The sequence below is a fragment of the Ceratotherium simum genome, chromosome 4 (genome assembly GCF_057802395.1).
Source record: "Ceratotherium simum simum isolate JZ-2026a chromosome 4, ASM5780239v1, whole genome shotgun sequence".
NCBI lineage: Eukaryota > Metazoa > Chordata > Mammalia > Perissodactyla > Rhinocerotidae > Ceratotherium > Ceratotherium simum.
This window is the reverse complement of record NC_141903.1, coordinates 2,079,827-2,097,349: the sequence shown is the minus strand read 5'-3', so window position 1 is coordinate 2,097,349 and position 17,523 is coordinate 2,079,827. Positions and strand designations below refer to the sequence as shown.

General features: G+C 52.5%; 1 protein-coding gene across 3 annotated transcripts in view; it reads right to left on the bottom strand.

Annotated features, from left to right (window-relative positions):
* ADAMTS2 (ADAM metallopeptidase with thrombospondin type 1 motif 2) overlaps positions 1–17,523 on the bottom strand; it is a 212,829-nt gene that overhangs the window by 59,429 nt on the left and 135,877 nt on the right. For all 3 annotated transcript variants that reach the window (XM_087429230.1, XM_087429231.1, XM_087429232.1), the window contains exon 5: positions 11,422–11,505. In XM_087429230.1, the coding sequence (XP_087285356.1) occupies positions 11,422–11,505 (84 nt within the window). The remainder of the gene's footprint in view (positions 1–11,421; positions 11,506–17,523) is intronic.

The following is a 17,523-nucleotide window of genomic DNA, read 5'->3' as shown; positions in this document are numbered from 1 at the left end:
AAGCTCACCACGGCATGGGCAGGTGACAGGTGGGGCTCACCCGAGCAGTGGGGTTGGAGGCCTGCTCATCTCTCATCTGCCCCATGTTTTTGAACAAGTTACCTCACTGTCCTGAGCTCCCCATCTGCAAAATGGGCACAACTGCAGCACGGAGCTGGACGCAGAGGCTTCCATCCCTGACAGTCAGTGCCCACAAACGTTCCTGTCCTTGCCGCTGTCATGGCGAGATGGCCCTGGGGGAGCCGGCCCACCTGCAGCTACGGCCACTCCAGTCCCAGGGAATCTGGCGTCAGCCCACAAAGCCTTCTCAACTGTCCCCACTGTCCCCAGAGGGGCTCCTGCTTCAGACTGCCCTCCCAAACATGCAGGAGAGCGGACAGCTTTCCCGGAGCGCAGGCCTGTGCCAGGGCAGGACGCAGGGCAGAGCACACTCCTCACCCTGCGCTCTGCTGACATTTGGGGCTGGGTGTTCTCTGTTGTGGGGCTGTTTTGTGCACTGCAGGATGTTAAGCAGCATGCCGGCCTCTACCTGCTAGATGCCAGGACCATACCCCGGGAGCAGGGTGGCAAAATCACCCTCCGTGGGGGACCACTGGCATGGGGGAGCGCCAGAGGGGAGCAAGGGGCAAGACGCTTGGAGCTCACGCACCCCAGCCTTCAGAGTAAGTGTCCAGCCCCTCCTTCTCAGAGCAAAGCAGCTCACCACTGGGTGACCTCAGCAGGCCACTCACCTCTCGGAGCCAGCGTCCTCACTGTCAGGTGGGTGTGACAAGGAAACTGCTGCTGTGCTGACATGGAGCTGCTGTGCGGGTGAAGTCATGTAAGGGGCTTCAGACAGGGTCTGCCCCTAGGGGGCCCAGCAGGCAGTAACTCGCAGGAACACCCTTGTTACTGTCGTCATTGCTAGTGTGTGCTCATCTTCCTGGTGACACTGGGGCTCAGTGATGGTAAATGACTTGCTAAAGGTCCTACAAGGGTCAACAGGGCCAGAATTAACACTGTGTCCCTCTGGCTAGATGCAGCGTGGGCTCCCTCGAAGCTGGAGGTCTTCTCTCCGCAGCTCCGATGTGTGAGGCGGTGCATGGAGCTCAGATCTCATTATGATGGGCATCTCAGAATTGTAACCCCAGTGAGGCCAGAAGGCGAGCTCCTTATTTCTCTGCCTGGGACTCCCATATCACTAAGGCATGTTCCAGACACCCTCCTAGAGGCTGGAAAGCTGCTCCAAGAGAAAGCCAAGCTGCCAGCACAGGATTCTCAGCACAAATCTTCCCAGGCTCAGCCACGGCAGGCCTGCAGGGAGTGAGTGAACAGGCCTCCCAGGCAGGACCTGGCCCGAGTGGTGTCCCATCCCAGGGACAGCCCCGTGGTCTCCCTGGAGTCTGGGTCCCAACCCCCAACCCGATGGGGCCAGACATGGTGACCAGCCCCTAGTCATCCTGGCTCCTCCTGAGCCAGCACTGTCCCTGGGGTGCTCCGAATCCCCTGTGCTGCCCCTCACACCGATAGAGAAGCTGAGGTCTAGAGCTAGTGGGTGGCGGCCCAGGACAGAGTAAGAGGCAGTGGCACTGGGCTCGTGGACAGGGAGCCCTTGCCCCCAGCACTCTCTTCTCTGCCTTCAGTAAGAGACTCACATCAGAATTTCTCAGACATTTCCCCTCCAACGCTGAAAAATTCCTGTGAGCATTCCACACTTTGTCTTGACCTGGCCTTTCATGACAAGATACCTTATGTTCTTCTCTGACTGTCCCCAAGTCTCTGATTTCCATTTGCTTTGATTTTCATCATCCTAGGAAATATTTAAAATGAGAACAGTTCAGTAGCTTTGGTGCCTTCTCAAAAAATCAATCGAGAAGCCAGTTGCTATGCAACCCTCAAGTGTTGCCGATGTTCTGCTCCCTGGCTGATGGCATATTGTATAAAATAAGATAATCTCTTTTCTTCTGCTGTTTTTTATTTTTTTTTTAAGGAAATGGAGAAAAATGTTGTTTTAGGAAAAACTTGAGATAACTCAGAGGCTTCTCATAAGCTGGAAGACAAACAAACATGTCACTTGCACAAGTGCCACCGGTTTTATCCCCTGGAGCCTGGGGGGGCCTGGGGACAGGCTTGGGGAGAGGGCAGGGGCTGGTCTACTTCCGTCACAATTTGGAATGAATAACAGGATCTGGGTACCTGAGCCACTTTCTGCCCAGAGTCTGGGCCTTGGCCTTACAGCCTCTCCCAGTCCACCTGAACCTCGAGGGGCACAACTCAGGCCCCTCTCCTCGCTGGGGTCCTGGCTGCAGCCCTTGGTTGTACCTTAGTCCTTCCAGGGCCAGGGCCCCTTCTCCTCAGCAGGAACGTGGCTCCTTGAAGAGACAGTTCAGAATTTATCCTCTCTGTAGCCAAACTCAATCCCCGTCCTCGGCCCTTGGATCCCGGCTGGGCAGTCACCTGCCTGCCACTCCATCCAGGGCACCCCCGTTGTTCTAATTCCTTCATGGTGCTTGCCACTCTGAAATGATCTTGTCACATGTCACTTCACAGGGAGCGTGTGCTCCACTCGGAGAGCAGGCAGGTCTTAGGATGGATCGGGGTGTGGCCTGGAACGGCGGCTCAGGACGCATCTCCTCCTGCTTTCCACAAGGTCCCCAGAAACCCGAAAACAGGGCCTCACCTCGGGGCTGTGCAGAGTGGAGTCTGTGACGGCGGACACAGACAGTCACCATCCGCAAGGAGGTAAGCACAGGAATGAGACCCTTTCTAACGATGTGATGCAGTGATTTTATGTCTGTGGAATTTAATGACAAAAAGTCGGGACTGGCATTTCGTATGTCTTGGTTTTTGTCACATTTCCCATTTCTAATAACTCCCTTTCAATGCATGTCACAGAAGTATTGGCCAGTGACGGCCCTCGGCATGCAGGCGCTCCGTGTGTCCGGCCCAGTACCCTCGACCCTCACAGCCACTCCCCACAACTGTCACTTTCCCGTGTTGCCTGGCCGCTCCAGACCGCTGGGACAGCCCCTGCTTTCCCACAGACGGTGCTCCCGAGCCCTCAGCCCAGGACTGCACTCGCTTCAGTCAACCAGAGCCCACGCCAGGCACACCTGCTGCCCCGGGCTCCTAATCTCTGTGCTGAGGCACAGGTGCTCAGTTCCTGGAGACACCAGACCAGCAGGTGGGGCCCCAGTCCCTCCATGTCAGGACATCTGTCCAGCACCTGCACTCCTGGGTGCTGTCGGCCAGTCGCGTCCTCCTAACTCTGCTGTTCCCCAGCCCGCACTTGGGCAGCATGTCTTCCTTGGGGAAACCGAGACTCACACCTGGACTTCACTTCTCCCTCACGACCCAGCAACTTGGCGAAGGAGGACCGGGCATCCAGCGGGCCCTGGAATCCCCAGGGACACAGAGGCCTCAGTCGGCGCCAGCCTCCCCCAGGAACCCCTACCACAGCCCCACTGGGCCCGACCTGGGCCCACGGGCTTCCGGGGGGCTGGCGGGGCGGGGCAGGGGAAGGTGGGCAGAGCGGGGTGTGAGCTTTGGTACAGGAGATGGGTCGTCCTGGCTGGGTCCCCAGGGCCAGCAGAGGGGCGGCCTGCATGTTGTCCCTCCCGCTCAGGCCAAGGGGATTGGGGATGGGAATGGGGGCGCAGTCCCCCACATCCTGCTGTGTCCTCTATCCTGACTCCTCCAAGGCAGAGGTCTGAGGCCAGTCTCAGAGCCCTGGGCTGGGGGAGTGGTGGGTGCTTCTGGATTTAGCTCTGACAGCGTGCCTCTGGCCCCCAGCTCTGCTTCCAAGCTCCGCACCCTCAGGGGGTCCCACTGCCCGTCCCAGCAGGAAGTCAAGGAGGTGAGGGGGTGTTGGTCCCCCTGTGCCCTCTCAGTTCTCACTATACTGTTCCTGGTCTCACTAAAGAGACCAGTGGTCCCCTTGCCCCACTGCCCAGGGTGGGCTCTGGCTGCCTGCCTGGCTGGCCGTGGGCTCCAGGCAGCCCCACGGCCTACACTCTTCCCCATACTGTCCCCAGGACAAACAGGCGGCAGCCTGACAATGGGGTCCACGCCCACTCCCCTTACTCCCCAGTCTGCTCATGGGGGACGCGGGGGTACCGACATGGCCCAGGGAAAGCAGAACCCCTTTCCACGAGGCAGCACATGAGAGGCAGGGGCCAGATGGGCCAGGAGAGAGGGTGCCTGCACACCTGGTGATGCAGCCTCACCCGCAGGTATGGCCATGTACCTGTGGTGGCCTGCGTCCTCGCTCTGGCCAAGATGGCTCGTCCAGAAGTCCCCTAGGCACTCAGGTGGTGGAGTTCCTGGGCCTGGCCACAGGAAAGGTGAGACAGTGCCTGCACAACAGAAGAACACAGACCCTTCCCCAGCTGCCCCCAAACACCAACAGAGATGGGTGTCAAACGAGAGCGTGAAGTCCCTTCTGTATCCTCCTTCAAATCAGGAATAAAATGTTGGCCATGACAGAGCCCTGTGGCATGCTGTGCAGACCCTTCTCCATGGCGCTGGCATTCAGTTAAACAGGATTACTTGGACTTTACCATGTTTAAATGATTTTTTTAAATGTAAACTATTTTTTCATAATTAAAAATGTACCATTTTGGTTATAAAAGAAATATGCTTATCATGATGAATTAAGAAAATTCAGTACAGAAAAAAAGAAAATAAAAATCCATGGCCCACTGCCCAGATATAAGTACATTCACATTCGATGTATTCCTTCCAGTCCCTTCTGTGTATATATATGTACACAAAATTGAGATCTTACTGTAAATTTATATCCTTTTTTCAAAAAGCAAACAAATAAACTTAACTTTATGCTGTAACCATTTCCCAATGCCCTTAAACACACTTTGAAAGTGGGATTAATTGGCAGCCTCGTATTCTGCCACATAGACTTATTATAATTTATCTAACTAGACCCCTGTTAGTGGACAATTTAGATTGTTTCCAGTCCTTTACACTTAGAGATAAGGCCATGACCTTTGTCTTCTTCCTAAAACTTCGCCCAAAGTTCTGATAACTGCTTTGGGATAGAATCAACAAAAATGAGAGCCTGGGGGCAAACAAGAACCTTTCTCAGAGCAGAGATAAACATTGCCCCATTCCTTCTAGAATGTGTCCACATTTACACTCTTACCCGGAGAGTGCACTGCTCCATTCACCCAAACCAGCAGTGAGTCCTTCTTCCTAATCTTAACAGAGCTGATGCTTTAAAAATGGTAAACTGTTTTATTTCTTTGATTAATAGTAAAGTCAAATATTTTTCCCTTTTTTTGGGCCATTTGTATTTTTTCTGCTGTTTATTTCCATTGCCAATTCTGTTCTTCCTATGACTTATAGGAGCTCTTCATAGACTAGGGTATCTTTGTCATATTGCAAATGTCTTTCCTGCTTGTGGTTTGCCTTTTAATTGTGTTGTTTGACAGAAGTTTTATATTTTAAGTATTCAAATATATCCATCTTCCCCTTTACAATCCTTCTATTGTTTTTATGCTTAGGAAGCCCTTGACAACAAATATGTTCTTCTTAACTTATATAGTTTAAATAGTTGAATGTTTTATTGGCCTATATTTATCATATGATATATTTTACTACTTATGAAATTTATATTTATCATATATTAATTTATAATACTTAATAACCATTCCAGTTATATTTATCACATGTTAAGTAATCTATGTGAAGGGTGTTTTCAGAGCTATATGTGTTATTCAATTGATCTGTTAAGGCTTATGCAAATACAGTAAGATTTTAATTATTTTTGCATTACAAGATGTTTGAAGTAAATATCTTTTTATTTGCTTGGCTTTCAAGGCTGTCCCAGCCATTCTTGACTGTTTATGCTTCTAGATGAATCTTAGAATCACCTCATCAAATGTCCAATTATTAATGTGGGAAAAATCAACATCTCTGCTATATCTAGACTTCCTGTAAGGAACAGCATATGTCTCTTCATCCGTTTTTGCTTTTTTCCTGTCATTAACAATGTGCAATTTTCTTCCTGTAGGCCCTGTATTTGTCTTGTTAGAACTATTCCAGATAGTTTATATTTTTGGTTACTACTGTAAAGGGAACTTTTCTCTCCCTATTATCTCTATTACCAGGGCATTGTGGGTTTACACAGAAATTATTGATTTTTGTATAATTATCTTATATTTGGCTATGTCACTAAATTCCTTTATTAACTCTAAAAGTTTTACAATAGATTCTTTTGGGTTTTCAGGCACATAATTATCAGCAAACAATTATAATTTTGTCCGCTTTTTTCCGATATTGGTTTCATGTCATATGACATTGTCTAGAATTTTCAGAACCTCACTAACAAACTTATGTCTCTTTCTTGTCGCCAGTTTTACTGTAACTGCCTCAATGAGCGCAGCATTTTCCAAAGCAAGTTTTGTAGAATGTTGATTACATGAGGAAAATGGTTCGGCTGAGAAACAGGTCTGAGAAACTCTGCATACTGATCCCTCTCTCGGAGAGTCACCACACACATTTCCACAGTGAAGTCTCTGAGGAATTCTGCTGTCAGGAATACTTGTTTTACAAGCATTTCCCAGATTTATTTGGCCATAGAACCCTTCTATTTTCCTGTGTAAACATCCACGGACATCCTAAGAATTAGCTATGCAGAATACTTTTAGGAACATGCACTTCTTTTTCACAAATAAAATTTTGGTTGTCACGTTACCATCTGTTACTAGTTTTCACAGATTTTCAAAGCCAGGAGCTACTCTCAGCTCCTGCGCAGCCCTTCACGCCCCTTGCCCTGCAAGCGTCTTTCTTCAGCATCAGGGGTTCCTGGGCTCTTTCTCAGGTGCCCCCTGACTGGGCGTGCTTCCCTGTGCGCCCCCCAGGCCTTTGCAAACAACGCTCACCTCTTCTCTCCAGGCTCCAGACCCCCGCCAGCCTCTCCCTGGCCGTCCCACTGGGATCGCCTGCACCAGACACCTCAAGTTCAACACATCTCAGCTGAACGCATAGCCTTTCTCCTCCACACACCACCTCTCCTCCTGTGTTCTCCATCTCAGGGGTCGGCATCACCGTCGACTGGGCTGCCCGAGGCGGAGACGTGGTGTCCTCCACCTTCACCCATCAGCGCCCACGCCCTCCTGACTTGGCCTCCTAAAGTTCTCTTCTGTCTGTCCTCCCTTCTCCACCCCCATGGCCATGGTCCCAGGACAGCCCACCACTGTCTCCCCTCTGATGGCACCCACACCCTCCTAAGCCACAGCTCCCACCACCCGTTCTGCACACAGGAGCCCAGGGACCTTCTTAGACATGCAGATCAGATCATGTCATCCTCCTGCCAGAAACTGCCCTCCTGAGAGAACCAGACCCCTCGGCGGGACACGCAGGGCCCTCGCGATCGGCTCCTTCCCGCTTCTTCAGCACCAACTTCTGCTGTTTCCATCCTCGCATTCTTCCCTCCAGTCAGATTCAGCTGCTCTCTGTTTCTCCAACCCGCCCTGCCCTCTCTCCCCTTCCAGTCTTTGAACCCAAAACATCCCTATGCTGGTACTTCCCTCTTTCACTCCCTTCCTGTGGTTGAAAAGTCACTTCTCCAGTCGCCTGCCCTGCCTTTCCCCACGGAGCCCTGAGGTTGTTGTTTGTCCCTCTCGTTCTGGAGGCAGCGCTGCGGTCAGGGCCCATGCCAGTCACCCAGCACAGCACTTGGCACACAGAAGCCCTTTGAAAAGTGTTTGTTAGATGACTAGGTTTGTCATTAGGCAGACGGATGTGATGAAATATATGAACAGACTTCCTGATATTAAACAGTTGCCGCATTCCTAGAATAAACCTTATTTTATGGTGGTGGGAGTCTCTCATATGTATTATTGAATTAAACTCTTAAGGCCTCAGGATTTTTACACCATTTTTAGAAGTGAGACAGGTCTGTACTTTGTCTTAGACATGCTACTTTTGGCAGCTTTGAATGTAGGAATCACATTGGCTATAAAAATAAATTGCGTGGATTTCAGAATATATATATTTATATATTCTGAAGAAGTTTATATGGTATTGTATTATCCTTGCTTAATAATTCCTTGCAAATGAATAAGAATGTGCTGGCAAAAATAGATTATCTGACTCCCTATTTAGAGGTTTCTTCAAGATAACTTTGAAGATGGTGAAGAACTTGAGTTCCTTCCATGGTTATGAGACTTACTATGGTGTTTTCTACATTTTTTGGAGTTAGCTTTGAAATATTCCCATTTCCCAGGAAATCCTTGATCTCCCAGGATCTCCAGGTTCCTGACCCAGAGATTCTCAAATTCTCACCTTCAGGTTTTGACTCTCTTCTGCAAATGTCGGACTGTGACCGCACAGTCCTTCTCCCTGCCTGCAGCAGTTAGGAAAAAAGAACAAGTAGAAACAGCTTTGGGTTAAAATAAATGAGGCTTTGTTCCATCGAGTAATCAATACTGGGAAGGAGACAGACACTCTTTAGGCCAAATGAGAGCCAAAGCTTTGCCAGCACTGGTAAGCAATTAACTGTGCACAATTTCCAAATTTTTCTTTTTAATCAATATGCGAGCAATTAGGGGAAATGCAAGCTGCCACCCAGTGCCCAGACCAATCAGTGGTACTTCTCCCCCTTCTCCCCCAAGACCCGAAGTTTCCCATTTCCCCTCACCAGCGGTAGAAAGAGAGACGAGGGGGATATAACTATGCCCATCCCTCAGGCTAAAGGCCTGAAAATTCAGACACAGGAGGGTCCTGGTGGAGGGGTCCCAAGCCCAGAATGGAGAGGCTGGAAGGACCTTGCCTCAGGAAGGGGCGGAAAGGTGGAGAGAGAGGGAACGTGTTGACAGCTACTCCAGTGGGGACAGAGGAAAGTCCTATGGGACATTCCAAGGACCCCTGCCTGTGAATGGAGGCTGGAACGGGATCCCTGGGCACGGCCCACCCCCAGCCTTCCCCCTGTCCACAGTGTCTGTGTGGTCTAGAGGCCAAATGGGATAAAGAGCTCCATGAGCCTCTTGCCGCTCTCCTAGTTGGTTCACCTACAGAGGAAGGCGTGCACATCCCCTCCTCCACTGATCACCAGTGGGTGTCCGAGTGGCAGGGTGGGGAGGAGGCCCAAGGGGAGATCTCCCAACCACTGCCTCGAATGCTTTCTCCCCTGCCAGGATTATATATATATACACCCTTTCTAATCTTTGGTTTGTGATTCCCCTCTGTGTTTCTAGATTAAATACGCCAGAGATTTGCTTTTCCCAAGGCTTTCTTGATTGATTCTGTTGTTTCTTTCTATTTTCTCATTTATTGATTTCTGCACTTTCTGAACTATTTCCTCAGTTTTGCTTTCCTTAGGTTTTTGGCTTGGGGTTGTTGTTGACATTTGTTCTAACTTACTGAGTTGAATGCAGGGTTAACTTGTTTTCATTCTCTCTTGTGTAATCATGGAAAGCACCTGTGAATTTGCTTCTGAATACACCTTTGGTCACACCCCATAGGTTTTGATCTGTAGTGCTCTTGTTTTCACTAGTTTTCTAAATGACATGCAATTGCAGCTCTAATATTCTCCTTCCTAGGAGATTTTTTTTTTAATTTTCAAAAGAATCGGATTTTTTCAGTTTATACATCCTTCTCCTTCTCCTGCTTTTGGGGCACTGAGTCAGAGAATATAGCCCAAATGGTTTTTGCTGTATAAAATTCACTGAAATTTTCTTTATGACCTAAAGTACTTTTGTAACTTTTAAGTGTTCTATGATTTCTCCAAAAGAAGGCATATCTTTCTGTAGGGCAAGAAAAAAATGATATAACTGTTAATTTAACTTTATTCATTATATTATTCAAAACTTTTATGCTTTTTAAAATGTAATCTGTTAAAGGTCTTGAAAAGGGTATGAAAGACTCCTGCAGTTAGGTTTCGTCAATTTCTTGCTTGTTCTGATGGTTTGCTTAGGCATATTTTATGTTCTCTGTGGGGTGCATAAAGGACCACGACTGGTGTCCTCGCTGTGGCCACTTCTGTCACTTGAAAGTGACATGCTTCCCAGGGGAAGGAGAGTGGGCTCAAGGTGCACTGTTCCTGGAATTCGTCCGGTCACACAAGCCCTTCATTGTCATTTTTGTACTGTGGGCTTTGTGAGTTGTGTGCAGTTTGATTTTACTTTTTGAGACTGAGACTCTCTGTCTTTGAGAAAAGGAGTTAACTCTTTACATAAATTACCATGGTGGGTGCACCTGATCTTTTTATGATTTGATTTTCTACACACTGAGTGAGGTCAGACCACGGACTCTGGAGTTTGGCTGCCAGGGTGGGAAGCCCGACTCCCCAGGAGCCAAATGACATTGGCCACTCACCTGGCATGCCACTGAACCATGTTAAGTCTCAGCGTCCTTATCTGTGAAGTGAGAATGGTCACAGCTCTGCGTCCCCGTCTATCCCTGGATTACATGGGTTCATATGTGTAAAGTGCTGTCAAGCTGCCTGGCACCGCCGGGACCCTTCTCTCCTCACCATCTCCCTTGGCGAGGCACCCCCTCATCTTCCCATCTCAGGTCACTGTCTCTGGGGGCTCTCTACCCTGCTGTATAGACCTGTGCACACTGCTAGGAAAGATGCTTCCACGTTTTACAGCAAGAGGGGGAAAGGAGGGCAAGAGAGCCAGTTAGGGCAGAGGCTAAGTGCATGAGAAGAGGAAGACATGGGTTGAAGATGTGGGCAAGAGTTGAAGTGAGGGGTGTATTAATTACATGTTTTTGATGCTTTGACATCTGGGGCCTGCTGACCCTGGAGGGACTGCCCTCCCAGGGTAGCTGACTCCTAGAGACAGTGCACAACTCACTAGGGGGCATGCTTTTCAAATGCAAACCACCCAATCCAGAGGCCACCCCCACCCACCTCCTTCATCGGGCTCTTGCACTCTGGGCACTATCCCCTGCCCTAATCATCCAAGGCCAGGTACCAGACAGCTAGGGGCAGCCCTGTGTCCCAGAGCTGCTGAAATTATTCAAACTGGCAGAATCTAAGCCTGCTTACCCTGCCTCACCCAGTCCTTCCTGCAGAAACCACAATAAGCTCTTGCTCACAGGTCCCCCTCCTTCCCTCTGCCTCCTGACGGACACTGGTGCTTCCCCATGTGGCCCTGCATGGTGTGATCTGTGAGTCATAATCCATCTTTTCCATGGCAGTCACATCCTGATCGTCAGCCTCACCACACCTGAATAACAATAAAACCTACATTTTAAAACAAGGGGTGAGGTGAAAGGGGAGCAGGAGTATGATGCTGGCTCACAGGGACAACAGGAACCACAGGGACCACAGGGCGGCTGGGGAAAGGCAGGGCGGTTTTAACAGACACAAACCCTTTCAAAGCAGGCTATGCCTCCCTGGAGAGCCCCATTCATCCCACAGTGGGTGTAGGCTCTGGTGTGTCTGCAGGGTAGTGGTCCACAGTGCTCACTCACCTTCCCGTAGCTCAGCAGGATTATCCGCACCAGGACGACATTGATGTGGGCCCCCAAGGATTCATCGTGATAGATTTCATTGACCTGAAAAACAACCAGGGAGGGGTCAGCAGGAATCTCAGGCCCAAGGACCAGCCTTGGCTTTGCAAATGGCATCACCACCCAACCAGCCCCCAGGCCAGACCCCTGGGACCCCACCAACTCCTTCCTCTTTCCCACACTTTACACCTCGGCATCACCATCAACTTTGAGTCCATCCCTTCCCTTCCCTCTGCAACTCCCACTTGCAGCCACCACCCCTGCCTGGATTGCTGCACCCCTCTCCTCAGTGCCCCCTCCTGCCAGCGCAGGCATTTTCCCCCTGGAGCCTGACCGTGGGCGGGGACACTGACCTCTAATTCGCTCTAGCCTCTGACTGCATGTGGTGTTTCCTTCAGGGGTGGATGTGGGCAATGAATCCCAGTGGCACGGACAGTGCGGGGACTGCCCCGCGGAAATCTCTCCACAGCTGCTGCAGGCGGCTGTGAGTTGTTATCTATGCTCATCACCCCCGGGAAAGGGGGTCGTTTAGACCCACCGCCAGATCTAATTTCTCACGTGTGAATCAAGAGCAGACATCAGTCTGTCACAAAGGTACTTGCGTGTTCTGTTTCGATAGCTGTAAAAATAACCTCTGTATTTTTATCACTCTTTTATTCTCATGTATTTTATTTGTTGCATTTAAGAACATTTTCTGAGCAGGTGCCCATGGGCTTCACCAGATGTCAAAGGGGTCCACGGCAAAAAAACATGAGAAGCCCTCACTCTCCACAGCACAGCCAGCATGACCTTCTGAAAACCTCGGTCAGGTTATTCTGGGTTTCAGGCTGACAGAGCCTTCCTTCCCATTGACCCCAACCCCAAACACCCAGGATCCTACCTGGAATGGACTCCTTCCTGCCACCAACTTTGTTGGTGGCCAAACCATACTCCTCCTGTAGGCCCAGCCTCATGGTCATTTCCTCCTGGAAGGGCCTCCGCAGCTCTGGTTTGTTCCTCAGTGATCCCCAGTGTCTGTTACTTCTTGAGCTCTCTGTGACCCCCCCCCGGCCTGTGAGCTGCACGGTCACCTATATTTTCCCTGTGTGTCCCAGCACCCAGGACACAGCAGCACACGGCAGGTGCTCAGGAAACACCCACTGGAGGGATTAACCCACTCACATCAGCATGGGGGCAGAGGCATGGACTGGCCGTGCACTCTACCCTGTGTGCAGACCGAGTCCAGAGGCTGCTGAATAGCCCTTTGTGAGGGCAGATCCGGCCAAGCGAGCCTCCCAGGGCCCACTCTACCATCTCAGGCCAGAGCCATACCCCCTCTTAACCCCAGCTTTTAGAATCTCTATCCAAGCAATGGTAATTGCTGCCTATAAACAGTAGGAAGACTCTTCAGGGAATCTGAGAGTTAACAAGGAAAATCAAATCATGATGGGTGGATGGGCAGGCACACGGGACATGCGAGACAAGGAGCCGGTGGCCGCTGTCATCATTGCCGTGTGTCGAGACAGCACCAACAGGAGGGAGGGCAGAGCTACTGTGCACGCCGGCCCCCATGAGGCCCCCATCTAGCCCTACGCTCAGCCCCTGCCAGGAGCTTCCTCCCAGCAGATCTACCTTCTGACTACAGTTGGGTTCCCTACCCTGACCTGGCTTTCCAGCAGGGAAGGGGCAACTGAGAGACCTACAGGAGCATGGATGGTCCCTGGGACTCAGTGCACGAGGCTGGAGAGGTGGGTCAGCACCCCGCACCTGTCCCCTGAGTGTCCGCCAGATGCCCAGGGCCCACCTGGCCACCTGCTGCTGATAGGGTGGAGCCCCAGGGAGACTCTGCCAACTCACCCAGACCGTGCCATCCCCTCTGTAAACAAAGACGACGTCCTCATCTCACGAAGCTTTGTGAGGACTAAATTTCCACACGTGTGATGGAATGATGTTTGCAAAAACAGTAAAATGTTGGTTTTCTCACTGCCAGTAAATCATATTCTCCCGCAGCCCCCTAGTGGAGTCAAGGGGGCAGGTGCACACCCGCTAAGGCACAGACATCCTCGCCCAGCTTTGAGGGTCAAACTAAATTTTTTAGTCCACAGTGAGACAATAGCCCTAAAAGCCAGTTTTTCTTACAAGAGAAAGTGGTTTTTGTCTCCAAAGTATCACTCTATCTCTCACGAACAAAGCCGGGCCAATTTGGCTCAGGGAGTTGGACTGCAAGTCGGGTGCAGAAATGAAGAAGGCGGGACACCAGGAGGTGCGGCTGCAGCTGGGGGGGCCGGGGGGAGGAAAGGGGAGAGAGAGGCTGGGTGACGGCTTCGCTTGACTCCCTCCGCCCCGACCCTCAGGTCATGCCTTGAGTACAGGGTGCAGAGAAGGTACAGAACAGATACTCGAGAAGGAGACGACAGCAGAGAGAGCTTGAATCTGCTGTCTGGGACATGGGAGGGGACGGGTTCACCTCACGGGGTCGCTTCAGGGAGCTGAAATGGACACACGGGATGCTTTGGCAGTGAGAAGTCTGAGAGGGTAGGATGCTGGGGGCTGGCTTGCAGGGTTACCTGGGGCGGGCGGCACTGTGGGGCTTCAGAGAGAGCCCAGGGGTTGGTGGCCTGCAGGAGAGGAGAGCAGACTTCCTTGCATGGCCACAGCAGAGAGAACAAACCCCAACCGACCCCAACTACAGGACCTCAGCCTGGAGGGTCACTGCCCAGGGCAGAGCATGCTGGGACAGATGCATGCAGATGCAGGGCACCTGAGCCATGCACACACCCCTGCTCCGAGGGAGGAGGGATAGGGACAAACAGTCTTGTTATTGCCTGAATTGTGTCCCCCACATTCATGTGTTGAAGCCCTAACCCCCAACATGACAGTATGTGGAGATGGGGCCTTTGGGAGGACTAGATGAGGTCATGAGGGTGGGGCCCCCATGACGGGATTAGTGCCCTCATAGGAAGAGGCACCAGAGGGCTTGCTCTCTCTCTCATTCCCTCTCATTCTCTCTCTCTCTCTGTCAATGTGAGGACAGGGCCAGAAGGCAGCCATCTGCAAGCCAGGAAGAAAGCCTTCACCAGCAACCAAACTGGCTGGCACCTGGATCTTGGACTTCTCACCTCCAGATCCGTGGGAAATAAATGTGTGTTGTTTAAGCCGCTAGCCTGCAGTATTTTGTTGAGCGGCCCAAGCTAAGACAAGCCCAGAGCTGGAGCTTAACCTCTGACCTGACTATTCCCCCTGAAGGAAGAGCCTGAGCCACGCCTCACGGGCCAGGTTATGTTTCCCCTTCTATCCTGGGATATAAGAACTAAAGAAAGCTGTGTTTCTCCCCAGGGTTGAGTTTTGGTGTATAAATGTCCATCCTGCCACACATAACCCCCTAGCCCAGCGAAGGGCCCCGCATGGGTTCTCAATGGGACTTCTCAAACTGAGTGCCCCCACCCCGGGCCTCTCATAGAGCCCACCACCCCCAGGGGCTAGAATCGCCTGGCCTGGCCTCTCCTTCTCCACGGCCCACGTCCGTGGAGAGAGCAGCAGAGAGCCATGAGCGCACTGCACACCAGCCACCATGTTAGCACTCCGGATTCAGCAGGGAACCAGCACAGAGCTGGCCCTCTGTCAGGAGGTGGAGAGGGACATTTGGAAGTAACAAAACCAGCTCCACGATCATGTCATGAGGGCTGCAAGGGAAAGGCAGGGAACCCAGAGGGCGTATTAATGGTGAATCTGCCCTGGGGGGGAATGGGGAGCCTCCTAAGGATGTGGCATTTTGTCTCAGAGCTGAGAAATGAGAACGAGTTAGCTCAGCAAAGCCAGGATGGTGCTCCTGATAGAGGGAACAGTGTGTGCAAACGTCCTGGGGTCAGGATCCCAGGAAGGAGGTGGGAGAAGACTCCTGAGGTCAGACCACATCCGTATTCAGGTCGGAGGAAGGCTTCCAACTCCACTCAAAGAGCAATGGATAATATGGGGCCAGGAAGGGGAACACTGCATCTTAAAAAGATTACTCTGGCTCCTTTACAGAAGGTAGATTGAAGTTTCTACTGCAGCAGTTGAGATGTGGGAGTGTGGGGCTCAGACTCAGAGGTGAGTGGAGAAAAGGGACAGATGTGAGGAGTGATGTCGATTGGAATGGGGGTACCTCCTACATAACCCTGGGACACCCAGGGCCCACTCAGCCCGTCCCTCACTGGCAAATGGAGGCAGTCCATGTTTGCTCTGCACGGAGTTGGGGAGGGAGAAATGTCCTGGGGTCGTCTCTCAGAGCCTCCCCAGAAAATGAGGGGCTCCGGGGCCCTTCAACAGCCTGGAGTGTAGTGCACCCTGAAGCCCATGCTCTGACTGCACTTTTCAGGGCTGGCCTGGGGTCCACCTCCAGAGGACCTGTCCCCAGTGCATGCCGTGAGGCCCTGAGCCTGTGGTCACAATCCCTCTGAGGACAGGAAACCCACCTTATTATCCCAAAGGGTGTGGGGGCTGAGTTCACAGAATTCTCTCATTTTATGCTCCCAACAGCTCTTTGAGGCCACGAGGAGGGGTGGTCAGTCCCACCGAGTGATGAGGAAGCTGAGGGTGGCCCCACAGGGAGGAGGGAGACATGGGGCTGGCCATCTTCCCAGTTCCCAGCCCACACCCTGCCTGTCAGGGCCCAGGACCCTCCTGTTCTCCTGGCCCCCCAACTGCGGACGAGAGCGGCCGCTCTCATCTCGGGCAGGGGGTCCTGTGTCCTTCTTGGACACTGGGAGGTTCTGACCCTGACTCCTGATTTGAGACAGGAGGTGACCAGAACCCCAGGAACCCCACCACCCAGTGCAAAGCCTTGTGAGGCAGACGGGCCCCATCCTGCTGGGGGTGGGGGTGAGGCCGCCAAAGCCTGGGGCGCTAGGCCACTGAGTGAGGGTGCGAGCTGGGGAGGCTCTGTCTTTGGAACTGCCCACCAGCTGCCAGCTCCCGTCAGCTGGGCTCAGTGCCTGACTCTGGCCTCAGAGAGCGACTGGGCCTCCTGGGCTGCTGAGAGCCAGCCAGGGCACGTCCGGAGTGCGCCTAGCAGATGGCCAGCGGGGTGGCCGGGACACCTGCTCTCGAGACTCCCCAGCCCCGCCCGCCGTGGTGGCCTTCAACTGTGGCGCCTTTCATGGTTTTCTCCCCTAGGAAGCCTCTGCCCTTCCACACAGGGACACAGTGCACACGGTCTACTCTCCCAGGGAGGCAGGGCTTTGAGCCATGACTGGCCCCTCTCGGCAGCTGCTGGGCCTTCTAGGGAGCCCTCCAGGTGGCCTCCTTCAAGGTCAGACCCCAGCCCCTCCCAGAGGGTGGGACCCTGTGTTCCCCCCGCCCACCCATGACCAGCTGGCCTGGGCTAGGTTCTTGCTCATTAGCTTGGTGTGGTCGAGACCCCAAGCCAGCATACAGGTCCCCTCTGGTCTCTGGCTCCCAGTCCCCACACTGTGCTTTGTCAGGAACAGAAATGGCAGAACGCAGGGCTGTGGGGAGGTGAGACGTCGTCGGCAGTGCTGAGGCGAGGGCCCCACTATCCTTGTCCTCTGCTGGCCTGAGGAGCGGGCCCTGCCCTGCCCCCCAGGGTCCTGCCAGCTTTTCAGGGGGCTGAGAAACTGCCAAAGCCCCCGAGTCCAACTGCCTCCTGCTCCCTACAAGATGGTGCTCAGATGCTGTGGCGAAGCCAGAAGCCCGCAGGGCCCACCTGGGCATGGGGACCACTGGGCATGATGAGCAAAATTCCCATGGAACACTTGAATCCTTAATAGGGACACAGCTACAATATTTCTGCCCAGGAGAGAGCCGACAGATGTGGCAAATACACGACCGAAGACAGAGGCAGCCTGCAAACATCTCCCTTACCTCTCCCCTCCTCCCCCGACCTTGCCTCATCTCACAGACAGGCAAGCAAGCGGCAGGGGCTCCCGAGCACCTTCCCGCCTCCTGTCCTGCCCACACCCCCATACACCATTCTTCATGACGGTCACACTCAGAGCAGATCTGACCTCCTCCTTCTTCTGCCTGAAACTCTCAATGGCTCCCTGGTGCCTTCAGGAGCAGGCCCCGGGGCCCTCTCTAAGCTGG